Raw genomic sequence first — 21,615 nt, forward strand, 5'->3', positions numbered from 1 at the left:
TCCTGCCTCAGTTTCCCCATCTGCACACACTCTGGAACAGACCCGAGGACAGTCTGTAACCCGCAGACGCCACTTCGCCATCACTAGCGTAGAGCGAGGGGAAGAGGCACGAACTGCGCTGGCGTCTTCCTAGTCCGATGTCACCCCGCAGGCTCGCGAGCAAGGAGGCGAGGAGCCAGCAGCGAAGAGGCAGGGCTGCTGGGGCGGGACCGGACGGGCTGGGCCCGGACCAGCGCCGACTCCGCGCCTGGGGGCCCAAGCTCGAGCCCAGGGCGCCCTCCCCTCGCGTGCCGCGCCTCTGACGCCGTCAGAACAAAAGTGGCCGCCTGCTCTGCGCCCCCCACGTCCCGCAGGCCCGGCCCAGCGCCGCAGCCCTCCGCCTCACGCACAGCCGCCGCGCCTTCGACCCTTCCACCCGAGCGCGCTCGGCTCTTTCCGCCGCGGTCGGCGCAGGTGGAGGGGGCGGGGCGGGGGCCGTGCGTGGTGACGCCGCGGGGGGGTGACGTACAGGCGTGCCCCGCCCCCTCCCCCTCCCCGTTCAGGCTCTGGAAAGAGAAGAAAAAAAACTTTCTTTTTTTTTTAATTGAGGAATCAACAGCCGCCATCTTGTCGCGGACCCGACCGGGGCTTCGAGCGCGATCTACTCGGCCCCGCCGGTCCCGGGCCCCACAACCGCCCGCGCACCCCGCTCCGCCTGGCCGGCCCGCTCCGCCCGGCCCTCGGCTCCCGCCCCGGCGGCCCCGCTCGCCTCTCGGCTCGGCCTCCCGGAGCCCGGCGGCGGCGGCGGCGGCGGCCGCGGCGGCGGCGGCACGGGGTGGGGGGGCCGCGGCGCGGCGGCGGCTCCGCTCGGCGCATTGTTTTTCCTCACGGCGGCGGCGGGCCGCGGGCGGGCGGCGGAGCCAGAAGTCTCCCGGTCGTCCGGCCGCGGGCGAATTCATTAAGTGGGGCGCGCGGGGGGGGGGGGCGGCGAGGCGGCGGCGGCGGCACCACCATGTTCCCCGGCGCCGCCTGAGCCGCGGGGCCGGGCGCCGTCGCTGCCAGCCGGGCCCGCGGAGGCGGTCGGGCCGCTGGGGTGCCCGGGCCGCGGAGTGTCGCGCTCGGGAGGCGGGCAGGGGATGAGGGGGCCGCGGCCGGCGGCGGCGGCGGCCGGGGGCGGGCGGTGAGCGCTGCGGGGCGCTGTTGCTGAGGCTGAGATTTGGCCGCCGCCTCCCCCACCCGGCCTGCGCCCTCCGCGGCCCGGCCCGCGCTCCTGCGCTCGCTCCTCGCTGGCTCGCCTGCTCGCAGCCGCCGGCCCGACCCCCGTCCGGGCCGCGTCGCTCCGCCCGCGCTTAGGGCTGTTTCCGCGAGCAGGTGAAGATGGCCGAGAACTTGCTGGACGGACCGCCCAACCCCAAAAGAGCCAAACTCAGCTCCCCGGGCTTCTCCGCGAATGACAGCACAGGTGAGGCTAGGGCCAGGCGCGCTGTCAAGCGTCCGTGGCGGGGAGGGAGCTGGGGGCGGGGGTCGCAGTGGCGGGAGGTTCTGTCCCAGGCCCTGGGCTGTGCTTCCCGGCCGAGGAGGAAAAGTGAAGCGGGGGCGCGGCCGGGTGTTCGCACGCGTGGCCGGCCGGGATGACAGCGGAGGGGACCTTGAAGGTTTGGAGGGAGAGAATGCTTCCGAGAAGTAATGAGAGCTTTCGGGATCGGACCCCCCACTCAGGGCGCTGCAGTCGCGGACACAGCTGCCACCGGCTTATGAGTTGCGACTGAGAAGTTTCTTGGAATGTGTTACTTTGGAAAACGCTTAGTGGTTATTTTGAAATTCTTGATTCTTTCATTCCTTTTTTGATCACCTAGTCATTTTTTTCAAAACCCCAAACTTGATTTGCAAGATGTCATCAAAGTTGCTGTGGTGTTTTTCATTTACATACGTAACCTTAAAAAGAAGCTAACAGGCTTTTAAAGTCCGTTTGGACTCCACTCTCCCTATGAGTTTGAGCTGGTTTTACCGTGATGTAAAATTAAAAAAATGAAGGACTGTAGGGCTTTCATGTTTTCAGAAATAAAAAGCAAGATACTGCTGAATCCCCCCTCCCCCACTAAATAGTTTCCCTGCAAACTTTCTTAGGTGATCATATGCGCAGTTTTGTGTTTGTCAGTAATTCACACTTCTGGACAGCTCTCTGGTAGCATTACCAGTTATTTGTATTTCCTCTTTTAAGCTGTCCTCTGCAATAAAACTTCGGCGCTGCTGCGAACAATGCCGGCTCGCCGCAGCTAGCGTTCCTCCAGTACGGTTTGTAGTAGCGGCATCTGAAAATGAGTTTCTGATGAATGGCTCCAAATCAGATTTCATTGCTGCCTGCAGACCGGCGTTAGACACAGCTGTCCAAGTTGTGGGAGTCTTTCTGTGACTTTACCAAGTGTATTAAAGAATATTTCTACTGTTGAAACAAAACCTAGATTTGTGGCTTCAGTTTGAATACGGTTCCTGGAATCCAATCACGAAAGGAGACGTGTAATAGTAGTTAATGTAGAAGCCAGAGGTGAGTGTTTTCCTCCCCATCATTTTTCAGGAGATTTTTGTTTACTTAAAATTTGTTCAATAGTGGGAAGGAATAATTGATTGTCGGGGAGAGAAATCACTAATGGTACTTTTCATTTTAAATGACATATTGAGTTTGACGTTTATTTTCATAAAAATCCACTTATTGGTGTGAGAAATGTGGAAACAGTGGTTTAAATGCCCTTCTGCAGAATAGAGCTCCCCTATTTTGGTAATCTTGCCATGTTTTAGCCAGAAGACTGTAATCATGTGAAATATAGATCAGACCAAGCAAGTTTAGTTCTGAAACTTGTCTTCTGACACTGGTAACTTGAAGACTTTTCAGCTTTGCTGTTATTGAGTGAGGTTATTGTAGATTTTTTTTTCCTTAAAAGTGGGGGCAAATTAACAATAGGCCCACGAAAAGACTTAGAGTGTTGTACACATTCAGCTATTTACAAGTTAGAGTCCAAAAGATGACTTTTCTTGTCGTAACTTCTGTTACTCAATGGTCAGATATTTACTTAATGTTCTGCTAATCAGAGCGAGCTTATCAGAAATGATTTTCTGAAATTAACCACTTTGTCCCCTTCCCTTTCCAGTTTCTATCCAGGAAAAGCAGGAGAGCACCGTAACATTTATTTCCAAATGTATGAAACAGAGGTAGTTTCTGAGATTCTGACTTAAATGATCAAAAGGATAAAGATGACAGTTGTGTTTAAGTTGAGTGTTTGGTGACATGAAATGCACCATTACATTGAAAGGGTATATTAGGGTGGGCTCCTAAGGAAGGGGCCATTATTCAACACATTAAACAAAGTGAAATCTTGTCAAGAATAACTATTAGTCTAAGATCCAGTAACAAGATAGACAAATCTTAAAGATGTAAATTAAACAAATGGCTGAAATATTTACATTAAATATATTTAATGGAGTGATGGCTGGGATAGAGATGGAAAGATAACATTACTGAGAAATTTGATATTGTTTTAGTGAGGGGTTCATTCTCAAGGCTCCAAGAGAAAATCGGGCCAGGGTGGTCAAGATATGTGTTCTGAGCATAAGATCAGATTTGAGGGAGGTGATGGAAGAAGGAGAAGGAACAGAGAACTTAGACCCTGAGAAACAGCGGCTACTTGAACACTTGACACAGGCCACGTCTTTGGAAACTGTCTTGTGAAGTCATCAAGTGCATAGGTGTGTTTCTAGGGATGGTAGTGGGAGGAGAAGAGAGTACCCTTGATGTAGAGGAGCCTACCAAGCCTATAGAGTACTTGGAGTTCACCAAGGGGAGTGTCCATGTATGCATAATAAACCACTTCACTAGGGACCAGGTAGCATCTGAGTTATGTCCGCCTTTGTCACTTAAGATGGGGAAAGCATATAGAGGAAGAGGGAAGGTGCCTGGAGGAGGGTAGCAAGAGGAAGGAGAAACTACTTCCACCCTACCATCTAGGCAGTTCTGAAGTGGCATAGAATCAGATGATATCAGATGTTGGCACAGTACTGTTTTCTTGTTCTATGTTGAATCGTTCAGCACTTTGTAAGAAGCTACCAATGTATAGTTAGTGGTAGGAGAAATAAATATTCAGTCAGGTAGTAGACTTTTTTAAAAAAACATTTATGAAAGTGTTTAAGACAGAGTATTGCTGGTTAGTTTAGTGTGGCTTAGAATTTGCTTTGTACCCAGAGCTGGCTAAGAACTCTGGATCCTCTTGCCTCAGCCTTCCCAGTACTAGTATTATAGGCATACATCATCACACTTAGTGATTTGGGCAACTTTATGCCAAAATTTGTAACAAGCCATTTAAGAGGTATTAGGGCCAGCAAGATGGCTCAGAGGGTAAAGAGAGGTACTTGCCATGTAAGCCTGGTGATCTGGGTTCAATCCCCAGAATCCATATAAAAGTGGAAGGAGAGAACTGAGTCCACAGAGTTGTCCTCTGATCTTCAAGTGTGCCATGGCACGTACCACTCATCCCCATCTCCCTCTCTCTCAACACAAACACACACACACTTTGTAAAAAGTTAAATTTGTCTTTTGAAAATCAAACACATATTATGACCATAAACCATCATGGTTGTATTTTATACCTGTGTCTTAAAAAATAACTTTTTCTCTTTCTTTTTACTTTGAGACAAGGTGATGTGTTTAAGAATAGCATCAAATTGCCTCAAACCTGTGATTCTCCTGCCTCAGTCTCCTGAGTGTTACTGGGATTATAGGAATGCTCTTTGATCACTAACAAAAAGTTAATTTTCCAAGAGGCATAGTCTCACTATGTTGTTTAGGGCATCCCTCAACTCTTAGACTCCAGTGAACCTTCTTCTGTCTCCGCCTTCTTAAGTGGCTGTGAATCTGTCAGTGCAGTAGAGAAGCGTATTTAAAGAGAGCTTGTGGCGACTATGATCTGCCACCAACATCTTGTACTGCTAAATGGCACTCTTCATTGTGTGCAGCCCTTTCTGTATCAGACAGTGTTTTCCTCCAAGCCATCTTGGCAGCATATGAAGAGAAGAAACATTTACTGCTGTTTTCTAAATGAGAACCCATAACTTAAGTGGGATCTAGATTGGGTCATATGGCTCAGCATGTAAAGGCCCTTGCCACAAAGCCCCTGAACTTAAGTTTGATCCCAGTCCTTCACAGTGGAAGGAGAGAACTGACTCCTGCAAGTTCTGACCTTCATCCATGGATCATGACATATACATGCCCATGTACACACACACACACACACTAAATAAAAAATATAAAATAGTATTTTTTAAAAAAATGATCATTCTAGGAATTTTTATAAATTTGTTCCTCTAAAGAAGTTACTTGACTTGGGGACTAGAAAGATGGCTCAGTGGTTAAAATAGCACTGGTTGTTTCTCCAGAGGTCCCTGATTCAATTCCAGGCACCCACATGGTAGCTCATAACTCCCTGCAACTCCAGCTCTGGGGGATCTGAACTCTACAGACACTGCAAACTTATGCTGCACAGACATACATGCAGGGAAAACAACTACCCACATAAAATTTAAAAAGAGAGAGAGAATTTACTTAACTCATGGGACAGTGATATTTGCCAGGTTTCAGTAGCATTCACTTGAGCTTGTGAGTTAAAGACCTGTGGAGGCCTATGGCACACACCTGTAATTCCAGCACTCCGGAGGCTACAGTAGGAGGGGGCTAGCCTAGGCAGCATTATGAGTTTTGGGCAAGCTTGTACTACAAAGCAGGTTTCAGCCTCTCTGTCACTCTGTTTCTCTTATTTTTCTCTCCCCTCCCTCCCTCCCTCCCTCCCTCCCTCCCTCCCTCCCTCCCTCCCTCCCTGCCTCCCTCCCAAACACACTCAAGCCATCCTTTTCAGAAAATTTATAATGTTTGGAGGTGGGGTGTAGGGTTTATAGCATGGAGTGTGCTGGGCCTTGTTTTCCTCTGCTTCTGGTGTTATTTACCCCATCTAACAATGGGCACACATTCTTGTTTACTTTAGGGCATGATTGAGAAATGGTTCTTATTTTGCCTTATTGTCTTGACCATAAAGGTAAGACTTTTTTGATTTTTATCTTGCTATGAAAGTAGGGACCTTTTCGGGGTGTGAAGGGCTGCACGGGTAGCTCTTCAGAAGAGATGGTGTAAATGTGAAACACACCAGTGCTGCCATAGTGGTGAAAGGTCGAGGTTCTATAATTGCTCTTATTTTTTATTTTCTTGAGACAGGATTTCATGTGGTTCATACTGGCCATGAATTCCTGATGCTTATGCCACCTCCTTAGTTGCTGGGATTACAGATATGCTCTATTGTACCCCACTTGATTCGGTAACCCTTAAAAATAATTGAAAATGGCTTATAAAGGAACAAGGCTGATTTCTGCTATTGAGAATTGGTCCTAGGTTGTAAGTTAGTAGTTTTACTTCTGCCGCTTTGGTTGGCTCTCAGAGTACCCCATTACTTAGGGCTGTGCAAAGAAATGATGAGTTTTTTTTCTTTAGTGTTTGAAAACAAAATAGTGGGGTGATTACCTGCCTTCCTTAGCTTTCTTAGTGTGGGCTTGTAAAGATTAGGAAAGCTTGCTAGTTTAGTTCTTGGGGTTATATTAGCGTGGGTGTCACCTCTTTATCTTACTTAAATCAGCACTTGGTGTGTATTTCAAAAGATTGCATGGGGTCTCAGTCGTCTGTGACTAGTTCCAGGAGATCTGTCACTCTTCTGGCCTTTGTGGGCACTAGGTACACATGGTAATCATATGAGCATGCAGGCAAATGCTCATAATACATAAAGTATAATTTTTTTAAGGCCAGGTGGTGGTGGCGCACACCTTTAATCCCAGCTCTTAGGAGACAGAGGCAGGCGGATCTCTCTGAGTTTGAGACCAGCCTGGTCTACAGAGTGAGCTCCAGAACAGGCTTCAAAGCTACACAGAGAAACCCTGTCTTGAAAAAACAATATTATTATTATTATTTAAACAAAGTTTTGTGCTCCAGTAGGGTTAGTTTTAGTCAAGGAATTTTGGTGTCAGCCTCAGAGCATGTGTTGGTGGGCTCTATGGATCTTTAAAGATTAGCACTGAACTTTGCAGCATTCCCACAACTCATTAGCACCAGGAACAACCCCCCCCCCCCCATGCAATGCTTAGGTCAGTAAACAACTTCATAAAAGGCCGGAGAGGACATACTTCTGGCTCTGTGGGACATCTGGTCTAACCATTTGCCTTGGTCATTTTGGTAAAAACTCAGCCATAGACAGTATATGGACATGGCTATCTCCTCTTAAACTTCAATGTAAAAATTGGCATCCAAAGAATTTTCTCTTGAGCCACAGCTTGATTTGAGCGGTATGGGACTCATGGTCTAAGCACCCATTTGGGAATATTGGCCTACTGTGTCTGTTTCCAGTGGGGTACAACAGTAGCCCAAGTTTTCTGAGACTGGTGTACCTGGCCTGCCCAGTGACCAGTAGCTAGGGTGGGGTCAGCACTTCACAGTAGGAGGTGCTCGCTTACGTTTTTGTTGGTTTTTTTTTTTCTGTAATAGTTTTATATACTGTATTTAAAATCAGATAAATTCTAACAAAGCCAGGTAAGGTGGCTTTGATCTTCTGCTGGCTATTTTATTTCTTGCTGACCCTAGTAGCCCGCAGCATTCTTTTCTCTGCTGCTTTATCACCTTAGGTATTTTTTGTGAAACTAGATACCAAGCGGTGCTTTTAGCTGGTATAGACTTGGTACAATTGCTGCACTGGCATTGAGCACAGCAGGTGGCTTACTTGCCCAGTAGGTACTTAGGAGATGTTGGAGACAAAAAGTGAGCAAGTATACAGATTTTGTCCTTGAAAATGCTTAGTTTGCTCCTAAGAGTTTACTTTTAACACTGTTTGCCACTACTCTTTGTGTGTGTATTGTCTGTGTGTATGTGTCCTGTTTTTGTTTGTTTGTTTATTTGTTTAAGACAGCGTCTCCCTTTGTAGCCCTGGTTGTTTTAAATTCTGTAGACCTGGAACTCTGTCCTGGAAACTCTGTAGACCAGGCTAGCCTTGAACTAACAGATCCACCTGCCTCTGCTTCCTGTGTGCTGGGATCAAAGGGGTGCATCACCACTGCCTGGCTTGCCCCCCCCCCTTTTTTTTTTTTTTTTCCTTCCTTCCTTCCTTCCTTCCTTCCTTCCTTCCTTCCTTCCTTCCTTCCTTCCTTCCTTCCTTTCCTCCCTCCCTCCCTCCCTCCCTCCCTCCCTCCCTCCCTCCCTCCCTCCCTCCCTCCCTCCCTCCCTCCGTCCCTCCCTCCTCTCCCTCCTTCCCTCTCCCCTCCCTCCTCTCCCTCCCTCCCTCCCTTCCTTCCTTCTTTTTTGGTTTTTCAAGACAGGGTTTCTCTGTAACTTTGGAGCCTGTCCTGGAACTCACTCTGTATACCAGTCTGGCATCAAACTCATAGAGATTTGCCTGTCTCTGCCTCCTGAGTGCTGGGATTAAAGGCGTGCACCACCACCACCTGGCATCCCCCTTTCTTAATTCTGATGTTTTCACCATTGATAACTTAGTTGGTGAGCTTTGGCTAGGTTTCAACTGTCTAGCACCAGTTTTTTCATCTGAAAAATGGGATGATTATTATATTATTACAGTATTATCTGAGGTGATGTCTGGGAAGTACCTGGCTTGTAGAAAATGCTCAATGAATAAGAGCTGGCAGTGTAGCTACCAGGGCAAGTCGTTGTGGTTTGTCCTCTGAGGACTTCCTGGGAATGCTAATCTGATTAGACCCTGTTAATTGCTGAAAACAGCAGTAGCTGTGCACATGTTTCCACAGAAACCCATGTGTAGTAGGTCTGTGGTGTACTCTCATGGATATAAAACAAGAAATTCTGTAATCGGCACTATTGATTTCTTTTTATAAATAGGATCTATTCATTTATTTTATGTGTTTTGCCTGCATGTGTGTCTGTGCACCATGTTTGTGCAGTGCCCTCAGATGCCAGAAGAGGGCATCAAAGCCCCTGTAATGGTTGTGAGCTGCCCTTTGGATGCTGGGAATCGAGCCCAGGTCCTTTGGGAGAACAGCCAGTTCTCTTAACTACTAATACTAAGCCTTCTCTCTAGCCTCTTCTTTAAATTATAAAAATTTACGTGTTCTGTAAACTCTTGATAATTTTGAAATGTAGTTCATGGACTTCTTAAGTCTCAGATATGTGATTCTGTTTCTTACTACTGTGTATCTTAAAATTCAATCTGAAATGTCTTTTAGGCATTAACACTGTACAGAGATTTTGGTTGGTACCTTTCAGAGGCTTAGAAATGTTCACACAACTCTGAAATAAAACTAAGAAAAGAATATAAAATACAGTTAAGTGTGAAAATGACCCAAGAAGCAACCCAAAGAGATTGTATTTATTCCCTCCTGTTCTGAACATTTCAGTATGTAGAATCCCAGGGAGTTGAGGTGGGCCCGTGGTTAGGTGGTCTTCCCAACTCTGTTGCCTCCCTGGACTTTCCTGCTATACTATAGTGCTAACCAGTCAGATGGGAAAGCCTACCTGTTTCCCAGTCTTTAGGGCTAGAAATAGGACCCTGGCCCTGAAAATCTTTTCTTCCTGGGTGTCACAGTACATACAGCTCTTGCTAACTCCTCTTTTGGTTTTTCCAGATGTCTCTGAGAAAGCTTCATACTCCTGGGCATGCCCTCTGCCCTCTTCTGTGATCTGATTGTAGTGCTTATACTTTCACTGTCCACTCATTTCTGTTGCTGTTTTTGTTTGGAGACAGGGTCTCTACTTAGCCCTGGCTGTCCTAGAATTTACTATATGGCCAGGGCAGAGTCTGCCTCCCAAGTGCTGGGATTAAAGGTGTGTACTACAACATCTGACCCCATCTTTACCTACTCCCTCCCCCCTTACTGAAAATAGTTATTTTTTCTCACATAACATATCCTAATTACGGCTTCCCTTACCTCTACTCCTCTCAGTCCCTCCTACCTCCCTGTTATCTGTACCCACCCCTTTTCTGTCTCTTTAGAAAACAAATAGGCTTCTAAGGGGTAAAATATAAAATAAAATAAGGTAACATAAAACAAACACTAACATGTCAGAGTAGGACAAGACAAAAGGAAAAGAGCTCATGAAAAGGCAGAAGAAACAGACACAGACTCTCTGGTTTGTGCACTCAGGAATGCCATGAACGCACTAAACTGGAAGGCATAATATATATCCAAAGACTGGTGCAGACCCGTGCATGTTGCCGCAGTCTTTATGAGTTCATATGTGCATTGATACTGTTTATTTAGAGGTCCTTGTTTCTGTGGTGTCCTCCATCTCCTCTGGATCTTACACTCTTTATGTCACCTCTTTGACAGAGTTCTCTGAGCCCTGAGGGGAGGTATTTGATGGAGATATCCCTTTTAGGGCATATTGCCTGCCTTCGGGTCTCTGTTGTTCCCACATGCTGTGGGCTGAAGCTTCACTGATGACTGATTCACTGATCTGAGTATAGCACAATGGCCTTAGGACTCTTTTCATTGCTATATTCTTTTAGTAGAACAGTAGTATTTGTTTTTTACCCTAGGTCTCTGGGCTGTCTAGTGTCAGGTTCTTGGTCACCCAAGTAGTGTCAGATATGGGTTTTATCTTGTGGAGTGAACCTTAAGTCAAATCAGGTATTGGTTGGTGGCTCCCACAAATTTAGTGCCACCCTTCAGCCAGTACACCATTGTAGAGCAGAGGGTTATGGCTGGGTTGGTGTTTACATTTCTCCTTTGGTAGCATGTATAGTACCTTCCTGTGCCAAAGACACTAGCATATAGGAGTGAAGGCTCTGTGTAGGCACCAGCTCAGCTTCTCCATGTTTAGTGAGTCATCTAAGTGTTGTTTTTAGCAATAGAACCTTGCTGTCAGTCTGTGGAGAACATCCTATAGTCTTGGCCTGGGGTTGTTTGGGAGTTCCCGTGGGACTCTTTTGGCCATTAACTCATTTAGATATATAACCCATTCCTGGTACTGGAAGCTTCATTTGGTAACAGATGTCCAGTTGGGGTTCTCTCTCCTCTATTATTTCATTCAGATCATATGTGTGTGTGTGTGTGTGTATGTGTATATGTGTATATATATGTGTATATGTATATATGTATATGGAAGCCTCTATTGTGTTAGGTTTTCATACTACCCCTCAGATGGTCCTTAATTTTAGTTTTCTCCCTCATCTCCTTTCCAGCTCTCCCCTCATTCATTCATAACCATCTATTTTATTTAATTTCCCTAGGAAAATATATTTGTCCCCTCTAGTCTCTTACTCTACCTAACCTCTGTAGTTCTATGGATTGTAGCTTAGTTATCATTAACTTAATGGTTAATATCCACATATACGTGAATACCTATCATATTTGTCTTTCTGGGCTTGGCTTACCTCACTTAGGATGCATCTTTCCTAGTTGCATTCATTTACCTGCAAATTTCATGATTTCATTTTTAAATGCTGTGTAATAGTCCATTGTGTAAATGTGCCACATTTTCTTTACCCATTCATCTGTTACTGGCCATTTGGGTTGTTTCTAGTTTCTGGCTACTAGGAATAGAGCAGTAGTGAACATGGTTGAGTAAATGTGTGGTAGGATGAAGCGTGCTTTGCATATGTGCCCAAGAGTGGTATAGCTGGATCTTGAAGTATATAATTTCCCATCTTCCTGAGGAACCACCACACTGATTTCCATAGTGGCTGTACAAGTTTGTTGTCCTACCAGACCCTTATTCCACATCCTTGACAGTATGAGCTGTCATTTATTTTATTGATCTTAGCTATTCTGACGGGTATAAGATGAAATCTCAGAATAGTTTTGATTTACATTTCCCTGATGACTAAAGATGTTGAACATTTCTTTAAGTGTTTCTCAGCCATTTGAGTCTCCTCTTAGGAGAATTTTCTGCTTAGATCTGTACTCCATTTTTAATTGGGTTATTTGTTTTTTAATACATAGTTTTTTTTTTTAGTTCTTTATATATTTTGAGTATTACTTTTTTATATATTTGAATATACATCAATTGGATGCATGGTTGGTATAAATCTTTTCCCATTCTGTAGGCTGCTACTTTGGCTGGCTGGCAGTGTCCTTTGCCATGCAGAAGCTTTTCAGAGTCAAAGGTTCCATTTATTAATTGTTGATCTTGGAGCTAACGATGTTCTGTTCAAAAAGTCTTTTCCTTTGCCAATGACTTCAAGGCTAATTCCCCACTTTGTAGTCTATCAATTTCAGTGTATCTGATTTTATGTTGAAACCTTTGAGCTATTTGGAGTTGTTTTATGCAGGGTGATAAGTATGGATCTATTTGGATTTCTTCTACATTTAGCCATCCGTTTGACCAGCACCATTTGATAAAGATAGTGCCTTTTTTTCCCCAGTGTATCTTTCTGGCTTCTTTTTTGTTTTTGTTTTGTTTTGAATAAAAGGCAGGTGTCCATTGGTATGTAGATTTATGTTTGAGCCCTCAATTCAGTTCCAGTGATCAACATGTCTGTTTTTCTATCAGTAAGTCCCATACTGAGTTAGTTTGGGGTATGTGTGTGTTTGAGAGACATGGTTTTTCTGTGTAACAGCCCTGACTGTCCTGGAAAACTCTTTGTAGACCAAACTGACCCTAAACTCACAGAGATTGCCTGTCTCTGCCTCCCAAGCACTGGGTTTAAAGGTGTTTGCCACTACCACCCAGCCATGCTGTTTTTATTACAATAGCTCTGTAATACAATTTGAGGTCGGGGATAGTCCTTACCCATCTTAAGCTTGCTTCTTGGAACATGGCCATCAGATCTGCTGTGTCCTGTTCACGGCTCTTGCGTTAGCTGGGAAAGGGATCTTGCTTTCCTAGTAATCTCAAGTTCACTTTGCTGAAATGTAAACCACTGTACTGATATCTGTGGAGTTTTTGCATATTCTTTTTCTCCTGGGTAGTCTACTTAGAGAGTCCTTCTTGCATGGGAGCTCTTAGACTTGAGCTTGAACTTTCTCGAAAGGTTCTGACCCAGGGCACTTCACACACACATACAGATGCACATGTGCAGAAGGGGCCCTTTTAAAAGTTTCTAGGTAAAGCCGGGCGGTGGTGGCGCACGCCTTTAATCCCAGCACTTGGGAGGCAGAGGCAGGCGGATCTCTGTGAGTTCGAGACCAGCCTGGTCTACAAGAGCTAGTTCCAGGACAGGTACCAAAAAACCACAGAGAAACCCTGTCTCGAAAAACCAAAAAAAAAAAAAAAGTTTCTAGGTAATATAAGAGGGACTCTTGTCTTTGAAAAACTGTTGAGATGTTTTCTGGTTCCCTTAGGTATCAAGACTATTTTTGAATTCTGTGTCTAAAAGTTGAATTCTTATTAAAACTTAATATTAAGAAATACTTGAATATTATCTCTAGTGACATTTCCCCCTGTGTTTTGTTTCTATTAATCAAAAAGAATATTTAGTTGAAGCATTGCTAAGAATAGTAGAACCTAGCAATGAAAATCTTCTTCCAAATCTTAAGTGTCCCATCTGCCACTGTTTGGGAATCTCTTAATATGCCAGTCTTTACCTGTGTGTTGTTGTGTATGACAGGTATTTCTTGGAGCTGCACCAGAATTCAGTCTGTAGAACAGAGAATGATTTGCTTAATAGGGTTATACAATTCTCTTGTAATATAAATTATTTTTATAATTAGAAAGCTTCCCCTCTTCCCAGTAGTTTTACGTTTTTCTTTTCTTTTCTTTTTTTCTTTTTTTTTTTTTTTTGGTTTTTCGAGACAGGGTTTCTCTGTGGTTTTGGAGCCTGTCCTGGAACTAGCTCTTGTAGACCAGGCTGGTCTCGAACTCACAGAGATCCGCCTGCCTCTGCCTCCCGAGTGCTGGGATTAAAGGCGTGCGCCACCACCGCCCGGCTTAGTTTTACGTTTTTCTTATGAGAACATTGCCACCTATACATGTTTACTTATTTGATTACCTTGTGTGTGTTTGTGTGTGGGGGGGGAGGTGGGGTGCATGTGTGCTATGGCACTTGTGTGGAGGTCAGAGGACACTGGAAGTTTTTTCTTCCCATGGTCCCATGGATTGAACCTGGGTTATCATATCATTTGCCAGCCTCCCCTTGTGTGTTTTAGCTTTATAGTTAGCACAGCTAATGAAATAGCAGAAAATTTAGTTGTTCTTCATGATAACCAATGGAGAAGGCAGGGGTAACATTTAAATATGATAGATTTTGGTATTTGATTTTGAATTGAATGATGATACTCAGGAACTATAGAAATCTGTCTATAAGTAGGGTTTGCTTTGATAGTTATGGACTATGAAAGCTTGACCCAATTCTTTTGGATTAAAATACTTTTGAGTATTTGCCATCTGATTAAAAGTAGAACCTTCTAAGCATGACTCAGAGTTGAAGGAAATGTCAGAACTTTTTATATTGGGAACCAGCCATGTGTGTACAGGAGGGAACCCTGGTTTTGTCTCAGTGGACATGAAGTCCAGTTTCCAGCTCAGCAGCTCTGTGTCTGGGGCCATAGGCTTCACACGTTGGAGTCTTGGGGACGGGGGGAGGGGGGGTTGTCAGAAATCTCTAAAAGGGAATTTCCCCTTACAATAGTCTACTTTTGCTCAGTTTGATTAGCTTTTCATATATTAGGCTATTATGGAGCTTGGCATATAGCCAGTTGAGGCAGCTATTGTTTAAATAATTGAGAAACTAGCAAACATTACTTATCCCTAGGGTCAGTGAGGATTGGGGTGATTGATGCACGGATGAGGCTCTGGCCTAGACCTAAACCCATGGAAACTCCTCATTAGGACAGTGTGGGAAGTTGCTGTCTTTTCCTGTTTTACTTCCAGTACCATGGCCTAGGACAGTTTCAGCTCTAGTCACAGAAAGAATGAATTGAGAGCTAAGATACAGAAATCTTGCTAAACAGACAATCCTGTGATTCACTTTACTTGATCTGTGTTTGTTCTTTAGGAACAGTTGGGAAATGGAACTCTAATTAAGTGTAGCTGGTCTCTAGTTGCAGTTTTAGAGCAAAGGCTTGTAATGGGTTAGGGTTTATAGAGTAAAAAGAAAAATGAGTACAGAGAAGTTGTAAAAGTTGTCTTTTATAGAAAGCATTAACTGAACTGGGTGGTGGTGGCTCATGCCTTCTTTTAATCCCAGCACTCAGGAGACAGAAGCAGGCAGATCTCTGTGAGTTCGAGGCCAGCCTGGTCTATAAGAGCTAGTTCTAGGACAAGCTCCAAAGCTACAGAGAAACCCAGTCTCGAAAAGCAAAAACAAACAAACAAACAAAAAAAGAAAGAAAGAGAGAAAGAAAGAAAAAAACAAGCAAGCAGTGTCTGGAGAGAGAGTGGCTGTGGGCTTTTTGAGAGGAGTGCCAGTGAGCCCTCATTCCCCTTTACCTCACTTATGGCTCTTGAGGGAGCCAGTTCGGTAATAGAGTGCAGTTTCTTCTTCCTGCACACTCTGTGATGGGAAGGTCTTTCATTAGAGGTTATGATTTTTTCCATTCTCTTTGATATTTTAACTATGGTTATTTATGTTTTTTTTTTCTAGTAAAAATTGTCACATGGTGGACATTTTCTTTCTTAATTTGTGACTGTCATTACAAATGAGTCCTGTGACCTGGTAAACAGCTAATACTGAAAATAAAACCAAAGGTATAAACTATGGGTAGGGTCTTGTACTCTGGGGATCGGATGTTGTTTGTAGAGCATGACTTACCCACAGTTGACCTTTTCATGAAGCTTCCTCAGGGACCATTCAGATAAGAGGAAGAGAAACCAGTGTTGTCGTTGTTAGGATGGCCTTCTCTGTCTGAAGTGTGAGGAAAAGGGTTCTTTCTTGACAGAGTTTGGACGATGTTGGTGATCTGGAGGTCAGTACTGTTCAGTAGGAGTTAATAGTCCACACATTCCATCAAGTACTTAAAATATGACAAATCTAATGTAAGAACTATTCAATTTAATTAAATTATTTATTTTTGTTTGTTTGAGACAGGGTTTTTAGTAGCCTAGGCTTGTCTCAAACTCACTGTGTAGGTGAGCTTTATCTTGACGTTCTGATTCTTCTGTCTCCATCTATCAAGTCCTTGGGATTACAGGCGTAGGCCACCATGCCTGGCTAAATTTTAAATTTTTGCAAAAAATTAAGTAGATGACCTCTTTTAACTAGTGGTCATTGTTTTGAATAGTGCAGCTCTAAGTTCATTTGCTTCTCACATTTGTCTAGAGTTTTCTTAAGATATTTATAACAAAGTCCTTTTAAAGATGGAAGATACTTTGAGAAATACTCATGGCTTAGGTTGCTTTTCTAGAGGTATTACTTGGTAAGACTTCTGCTCTTCCTTTTAGGGATTAAAGAATAATACAGTTTTTGAAAAATTGACCGCTTCCAGAGTAATTGAGGGAAGACGTATTGCAGTTTGGTTTTTTTGCAAGTTTACATATTTTAGATCAAAACTTGTATCTGTGGAGTAGGCTTCTTTTATCTTAGCTCCACTTTGGTGAGGGAAAGTACCTACCCCCTTGAAAGCAGTGTAAGAATTGGGACTAGGGATCTCTAAAAAATTCACGAGTATGCATCTACACACACACACACACACACATACACACATCATATACAACATGGCCCATACTTGTGCACTATTACTACAGTAATTTAAAAAATTGAATTGGTAATTAATTCATTCTGTGTTTGAAAAGAATACTTGATGAAAGCCCTTCTTCTGTTTCTGAAATCACTTTTCTTTCCCACAGCCAGTCAGTTTTGACTGGTTCTTCTCTCTCATTTTAGAGCTATACTGTGTACCCATAAGCAAATGTGGGTTCTTTACACACTACCCTAAGTGGCTCCTTTGTACATGCTGACCTATTGTAAGTGCAGTTTGGACTGATGGATATCTTAGAATAATAGGAAGTATTAATATTATACAAGTAGGGCTCATTCTGTCTTTTTTTTAAAGCTTTTTTTTTTTTTTAAATAATGTGTATGTGTAGGGGGATGTGCATGTGAGTGCCACTGCCCAGAGGCCAAAGGCTATGGATCCCATTGGAGCTGTAGTTAGAAGTTGCTGTTAGCTGCCTAACTTGGGTGCTGGAAACTTCACTTGGGTCCTCTGCAAGAACAGTGCATGGCTCTTAACTGTTTGAGCCATCTCTCAGCTCTCTTTCCCTTTTTAAGGTTTATTTTATTTTTATTTATATGTGTGTATGGGTGCCTGAGGAGACTAGAAAAGGGTAGTGGATTTCTTGGAGCTGGGCTGTGAGCTACTTGACATTGGTGAACTTGGGTCCTCTGCAAGAGCTATAAGTAAGTACTGCTGAACCATCTTTTCAGCCCCCTCAGTTCTGTTGTCTTAGTTTAATAATGAAGTTTTGGTGCCATGCTTAGATAAATACCAATAATTTTAGTCTTTGCATTCTTAAATAAGAAGAACTGAAGTTTTAAGAAATTTTTTACTATCTCAGATATTAGGCATGTTACTGATATTAAAATGCATGCCATTTAGCTGGCATGCTCACATTCTGTTTATGGTTTTTGGTTCCTAGAAAAGTTTTTAAAACTTTGGCTTTTGTTGCCTGCTTTATTAGGTGATGGATTAACTGTAGCTTAATAGCCACCTGCACTAAACAGAGTAAAAATCAATTTCTTACTTGGTTATCCTGAGAATATGTATATTGGGTATTTTAATTAATTTTGAGATCATGAAAGACTGAAAATGACTCAGAAGTCTGGTTAGGAAAGGGTTAAATCATTGAGATTCTCTGGAGTATAGTTGAGCTCCTTGTCCTTCCAGATGTGCTGAAGAGGACTGGTTACCGCAGAGAGGGGTGGATAATGCAGAAGGCAGCAATGTTTGAAAGTCATTAAATAAAAAGACAAAGATGAAAATTAAGGCTCTTTTTAGGGATAAAAGATATATGAACATGTGTGCAGTTTAAGCAGTCTCTAGAAATTGTTTTCAGAAAATTGAAATAGGGATTTCTGAGGTCTTTTCTCTTTCATTTTATATTCTTATAAGTGCTTTTTAAAATAAACCAAAACCAGAATTTGCTATGTACCTTAGTGGTAGAGCACTGGTCAAGCATGTGCAAGGTCCTGGGATTGGCCCTCAGCACTGTGAACAAAAATGGAAGCTTTGCTTTTAAAAACATAAAACAAAAAATGAAAAGTTAGTTAAAAACATAAGTCCAGATCAAAACATCTTATTTTGTTACTTGATTGATTCATTGGTTTCATTCCAGTAGACTGAGCCCAGAGTCTTGTGTATACCAAGTACTGTACCACTGAACTACATCTGTATTTCAAAACATTCACTTCCTTAAAACAAAACAAAATCTCCACACAGGTCAGTGAGATGGCTCAGTAAGTAGAGGTTCCTGCTGCTAAGCCTGCCAACCTGGGTTTGATCCTTAAGATCTACATGTAAGAAGGAGAGAACCTGAAATTGAATCAGTATTAGCTTAAAATATTTTGTTTTCACATGGGTTTAAAATGATGGAAAAGGGGGAAAAACTAAAGATGGACTGTTTTTTTTTCTTTTTTTCTAAAGAAACGTGACAATCTACATGTAACATTTTGTATCTAAAGTACAGAACTATAAAAATTGCTCGTGTCCAGAAATCTGACATTATTAAAAAAATCAGACATTGATTCTTTCCAATAATGCATTAATCAGAAAATACTAATGCAAAGGCTATACAAGATGGAGATTGTAGCAAAGCAAGTGACAACCAAACCTATTGGCAGAGCACAATCACATCTTATCTCTGCCCCACATCTAATAGATTCTCCTAACTACAAATACCAAAATATGCGTATGTGGATTTTTTATTTTTACTAGTTATGTATTTTGTGAGTACATGTATGTGTGTATATATGCATGTAGGTGCGTGTGTGGTGGTCTGAGGTCAACTTGCAGCCATTGGTTCTCTCCTCCAAAAGCATATATGCTAATGAAGTCTTAAAGTCTTAAAAATATAGCGCATATGTGCTCAGTGTAAATGTCTCAAAGTGGTTTATATTTATTTGTTAACATAGTCTAGTAATTAATAATATTTTTCTTTTTAGTTTTTTTAGATACGGTTTTATTATGTTGCTCAGGCTGTCTTTGAACTTTTGACGCTTCAGCCTCTAATTCCGAGATATTATGGGCATATTAGCTAACACACATGGCTCAATACTCGGGTGCTTCAGATGACGATTCTCCATTTTTTTGTGCCTCTTAATTTTTTGGGGGGGGGAACTTTTTTGAGACACAAGCTGGTCTGGAACTTGTTAACAGTCCTCCTGCCTCAACCTCCCAGGTGCTGGAATTACAGTCTTAAGGCATCACACCCAATAATAGTTTCTTATGTATTTGTTTACCCATTTGTTATTGCTGTTAATATTTAGTATTGGGAATTGATCCCAAGGCCTTTCATATACTAGGCAGTCTTTATACCACAGAGACATTCCCTGTGTTTAATGGTTTATTTTTAAACCTAATGTATTGATTTCCTGTTTTGGACACTTAATAGCCCATATATATTTCTAAATTTGTTTGATTTCCAGAATATGCACTTTGTCCTTTTCTCCTGACTTGATGCTGCTACCTGCTTGTTATGTTGATATGTGGCTGCAGAGTCTGACATGGTCTGGGTCTCATTACTTGCTTCTTGGTCCAGTTCTGGCTGAGTACCCACATTCCTTTTCTTCCAGGATTGTTCTTGATATGATAATCCTCTCCCCCAGCAACTGGTTGAGTTGTAGCATGGGCAGGCAGCTGATCGCATCCTCCTGGGATCTGAATCCCTTTCAGCCATGCTGGCAGAAAACAATGAACCCCTTCTTCCTACCCTTGCCCCAGACAATCATGGTAACCAGTAGGGGCTTCTAGGTGATACACGATAGATCTGGGGGCCTGCTCCTGTGACATCTGCCTTCTGTACCATCCTTATATTTATGAAGGTTTTTCTCTATTCTGTGGGGCTGAGGGAGGTAGTGAACACACTGATGAAACAAACTTAAGCTGCTTTAGTAATCTGGGGATGGCATTTCCATTTGACTATTAAGTGTACAGAATTAACATAGCTAATGACTGTGTTCCTAGGACTCAGTGGATTAGGACATAATAAAGAACACTCAGGTAAGTTGGTCTTGGGTTAAGTTTTGATTTGTTTTGTGCAAGTTCTTGTTAAATAGCCCACTCTGGTCTAGAACTGAAGATTCTCTTGCCTCCATCTCCTTAGAGTGCTGCATTATGGGCTTGTGTTACTGTCAAACCTTGCTTGTCTTGAATTCCTCAAGTAGAAGTTAAAAAGTGTTCAGTGAAACAAGCTTTCTACTATCTAGTGCGTAGTGGTCATGAAGTGTGTCTGCGGAAACAATAAAATGCTCACATTTTAGTAGAATTGTATGAAATAGAGCTTATCTTTTTCAGGTCAGATAATTCTTGAAAATAGTATAAGTATGATTTTCTTTTCTCCTTTTATTTTTATTTATTTTGAAACAGGATATTACTTTCTAACCCAGGCTATCCTGGGACTTTCTGTGTAACCCAGACTGGCCTTAGCCTTTTTGGTAAGCCTCAGCCTCCCAGCTGGGATTTTAGCTATTAATCACTGTACCTGACCTTAAAGTGCATTAAAAATAATTTTTTACATTATTTATCTGTTTATTGTGTATGTGTTTGTACCATGTGGGTTCTGGGGAGCAAATTCAGTTTGTAAGGCTTGGCAGCAAACACTTTCACCCATACCGGTCCAGTTAGGAAAAAAATAGTTTCTATGTTGGGGTGTACGGGCCCTGACAACGAACCATTTGCCAACCCCCTTAAAGTACTTATTTTATTTTGTTTTATTTATTTATTTTTTAACCGAGTTTTTCAGTAGCTTTGGTACCTGTCCTAGAACTAGCTCTTGTAGGCCAGGCTGGCCCCGAACTCACAGAGATCCATCTGCCTCTGTCTTCTAAGTGCTGGAAATTAAACGCGTGTGCCACCACCATTCAGCTAAAAGTACATTTTTAAAGTTAGATATTTCTCTTTGATCTACATGATATTTTCTAAGGTTCTGCAGTTTTATTCAGTGGGTTTCAGTAAATACCTTGCTTGGTTTCCTTTTGTTTACTTCAAATAGTTCACTGTGTCTAATGTAAATATTTTAAGTGCTTACTAGGTAGGTTTTTGCCTCAGAATGCTTTTGGATGAATGCTCCTGTAACATGACTTATTCAAGACTGAGATAAACCTGGCCAGTTCATTCTGCAAAGAGGGACAGATGACTTCTCCACTTTAGAGGAAGGCTGGGGGAGAGATGAATTTTTTTTTTTACACAGATCATTATTCAGAATAAAAAGCTGGGCACGGTGGTGCATGTCTTTATTTAATGCGCTGCAGCACTTGGGAGGCAGAGAACATGAATGTCTGTGAGTTCTAGGCCAGCCTGATCTACATAGTGAATTCCAGGACAGATTCAGAATTCTATTGTGAGACCCTGTCTTAAAACAAACGAACAAACAAACAAAAAACCCAAATAAACTAAAAAGCAAACAACCCCCCCCCAAAACAACGAACCAAATAAGCCAGAATGAATTAAAATATTAGTATTCTGTAGTAATTATATGGTAGCATGTCTGCATAAAAG

At 42.8% G+C, this 21,615-nt stretch overlaps 1 protein-coding gene across 1 annotated transcript in view; it reads left to right on the forward strand.

Moving 5' to 3' along the window:
• The first annotated feature begins 598 nt into the window (after positions 1-598).
• Crebbp (CREB binding protein) overlaps positions 599-21,615 on the forward strand; it is a 141,203-nt gene continuing 120,186 nt past the window's right edge. Inside the window, exon 1 of the mRNA XM_057773552.1 lies at positions 599-1,441. Within this exon, the coding sequence (XP_057629535.1) occupies positions 1,357-1,441 (85 nt within the window). The 5' untranslated portion in view covers positions 599-1,356. The remainder of the gene's footprint in view (positions 1,442-21,615) is intronic.

Source organism: Chionomys nivalis, chromosome 7 (genome assembly GCF_950005125.1).
Source record: "Chionomys nivalis chromosome 7, mChiNiv1.1, whole genome shotgun sequence".
NCBI lineage: Eukaryota > Metazoa > Chordata > Mammalia > Rodentia > Cricetidae > Chionomys > Chionomys nivalis.